The 2,367-nt window shown below is 45.0% G+C and overlaps 1 protein-coding gene across 1 annotated transcript in view; it reads right to left on the bottom strand.

Moving 5' to 3' along the window:
* LOC106817181 (cathepsin L-like) overlaps window positions 1-2,234 on the bottom strand; it is an 11,733-nt gene extending 9,499 nt beyond the window's left edge. Inside the window, 4 exon segments of the mRNA XM_014821839.1 lie at window positions 129-326; window positions 1,074-1,216; window positions 1,415-1,535; window positions 2,177-2,234. Of these exon segments, the coding sequence (XP_014677325.1) occupies window positions 129-326; window positions 1,074-1,216; window positions 1,415-1,535; window positions 2,177-2,197 (483 nt within the window). The 5' untranslated portion in view covers window positions 2,198-2,234.
* Window positions 2,235-2,367: the final 133 nt, after the last annotated feature.

Genomic DNA, 2,367 nt, shown 5'->3' with positions numbered 1-2,367 from the left:
CGAACAACGACGGCGCGGAACACTAACGAACAACGACGGCGCGGAACACTAACGAACAACGACGGCGCGGAACACTAACGAACAACGACGGCGCGAAACACTAACGAACAACGACGCAGAACACTCACGGTGCTGAACGACCAGCAGGATCCGCACTGGCCCTGATCCTTCACCGGCGTCACGGCTCCCTTCTTCCTCCAGTCGACGCTGTCTGGTAGCTTCACGAACATCGGGCTGAGGTAGGTGGAGCCCTCGGAGGCCGCCTTGCTGACGTTACGCGCATGGCCCTTGTATCCGTTCATCAGGCGAACAAACTCCTTGTGCTCCTGTTGGAGTCAAGGGGGAGTCAATATGGGGGTCGTGACTCGTGAGGGACGGGCACGGGCAAGGCTGCTGCTGCTGCGTATAGGTGGGTGCGATCTACACGCAGGAGTAGCTGTTGCTGTTACTGCTGTTGCTGCTGCTGCTGCTGCTACTGCTGTTGCTGCTGCTGCTGTTACTGCTGCTACTGCTGTTGCTGCTGTTACTGCTGTTTCTGCTGCTGCTGCTGTTTCTGCTGTTACTGCTGCTGCTATTGTTGCTGCTGCTGCTGCTGCTACTACTACTGCTGCTGTTGCTGCTACTGCTGTTGCTGCTGCTGCTGTTGTTACTACTGCTACTGCTGCTGTTGCTGCTGCTGCTGCTGCTGCTGTTGCTACTATTACTACTACTACTGCTACTGCTACTGTTACTGCTGCTACTGCTGCTGCCACTGCTGCTGCCACTGCTGCTGCTTCTGTTGCTGCAACTGCTGTTGCTGCTGCTGCTGTTGCTACTACTGCTACTTCTGCTGCTGCTACTGTTGCTGCTGCTGCATGATATGTACATGTTAACAGGATGTACAACATCAGATATTACAATAACAGAGCATCCTGCCCCACAATAAAATTACCACTATGACCATGTGTTATTTTCTTGTAACAATATCGGACACGTTACTCCTGCTGCATAAAACAAACGCTATACGATGTTCAATTTATAGTAGCAACCTCGGACGTATATTCAAACACGAGTGTCACGTGTTAACAACGTACCAGGTCCGTGTATTTGTTCACTCCCATGTTGTAGGTATGCTTGCCGGCTGCAAACTCCTCATTGTGTCGTATGATAACCTTGGTATTTCTATAGAAGATTTCTTTTCTTAGGGCTTCTTCCAGTTCAGTGATGTAATTCTTGACTGCACACACAACAATGTTTTCCATTTTTATTCCGCACAGCATTTTCGTTAATGAGGTTTGAAACTCTTAAAACTTAACAATTCAAACATGCTTATTCTGATGTGATAATGTATGTCATTCTCATTAAATCAAAATGTATAAATTTGTGGCCAATTCCAGCCCCCCAAAAAATTTATGGAACGGGATAAAGTTATTACCGTGAACTTGTTTGAAAACCTCCCAATCAAAGAGGTCAGGATCGTATCTGAGCATAGCGCCTTGTGCCACGCACAGCACTGCCACTAACACGATGATTCTAGGCACCATTTTATCTGTTATACTTTGCAAATATAAAAAAAAGATTGAGTCAATCGTCAATAGTCAACATAATGAAGTCCTGGGTTAAGAGCCCTAGCTGGTAAGCTAGGGAACCCGAGTACGGAGTAGTAGTATTATCAGCAGTAAGATAATATAGGATATCCTATATTATCTTACTCCTGCCCCTGGTATTATCAGGGTGTTATTATTGATAGACTCCTGGTATTATTAGTAATACTAGTAGTAGTAATTATAATTTATACTTATAGTATTCCAATAACAAATGCGAAATATTCTGCATTTGTTACATAATGTAAAGAAAGTAACGGGCCTAGAGGCTAAACTATCTATGTTTCCTAATCCTAGTATACTAGCAGTAAAAACTTAACAGTTAACTACAGTCAACCCCACTGTCACAGAGTGACTGGAAGACGTGCACTGCCAGGGCAGTGGTTCTGGACTAAGTGGGGAAAGTACTGTAGAAAGGGGGATATAGGAATCACTCGAAAATGTCTAATCCCCATGATAACATGAATTTTTAAAGTTGTCAAGCCTTCAACTACGTAACACGATCAATGCTAACGAAAAGTGCACGTACAACTCTAGTATTTTACATATATATCGCGTTATTACTAACGGACAATAAATTTCTACAACTTACTTTGTCGCAGCGAAGCAGTCATATGACTCGCGAACTGTATCCGGTTTATACGGAATTGTTTTGAGCAACGTCATTGGTCAGCTGATACGAGGCGGAGCAGCTGGTTCCAGACAAGGCCTATAGGAGGCGTATAACAGTAAGCCTCCGAGATTGTTCACCGTTGCACTACTTCGTCTCTAGAAAAGGCCTTTT

This window comes from Priapulus caudatus, unplaced genomic scaffold (genome assembly GCF_000485595.1).
Source record: "Priapulus caudatus unplaced genomic scaffold, Priapulus_caudatus-5.0.1 Scaffold1621, whole genome shotgun sequence".
NCBI lineage: Eukaryota > Metazoa > Priapulida > Priapulimorpha > Priapulimorphida > Priapulidae > Priapulus > Priapulus caudatus.
Note: the sequence above shows the minus strand (reverse complement) of the source record. Positions and strands in the feature narration are given on the sequence as shown.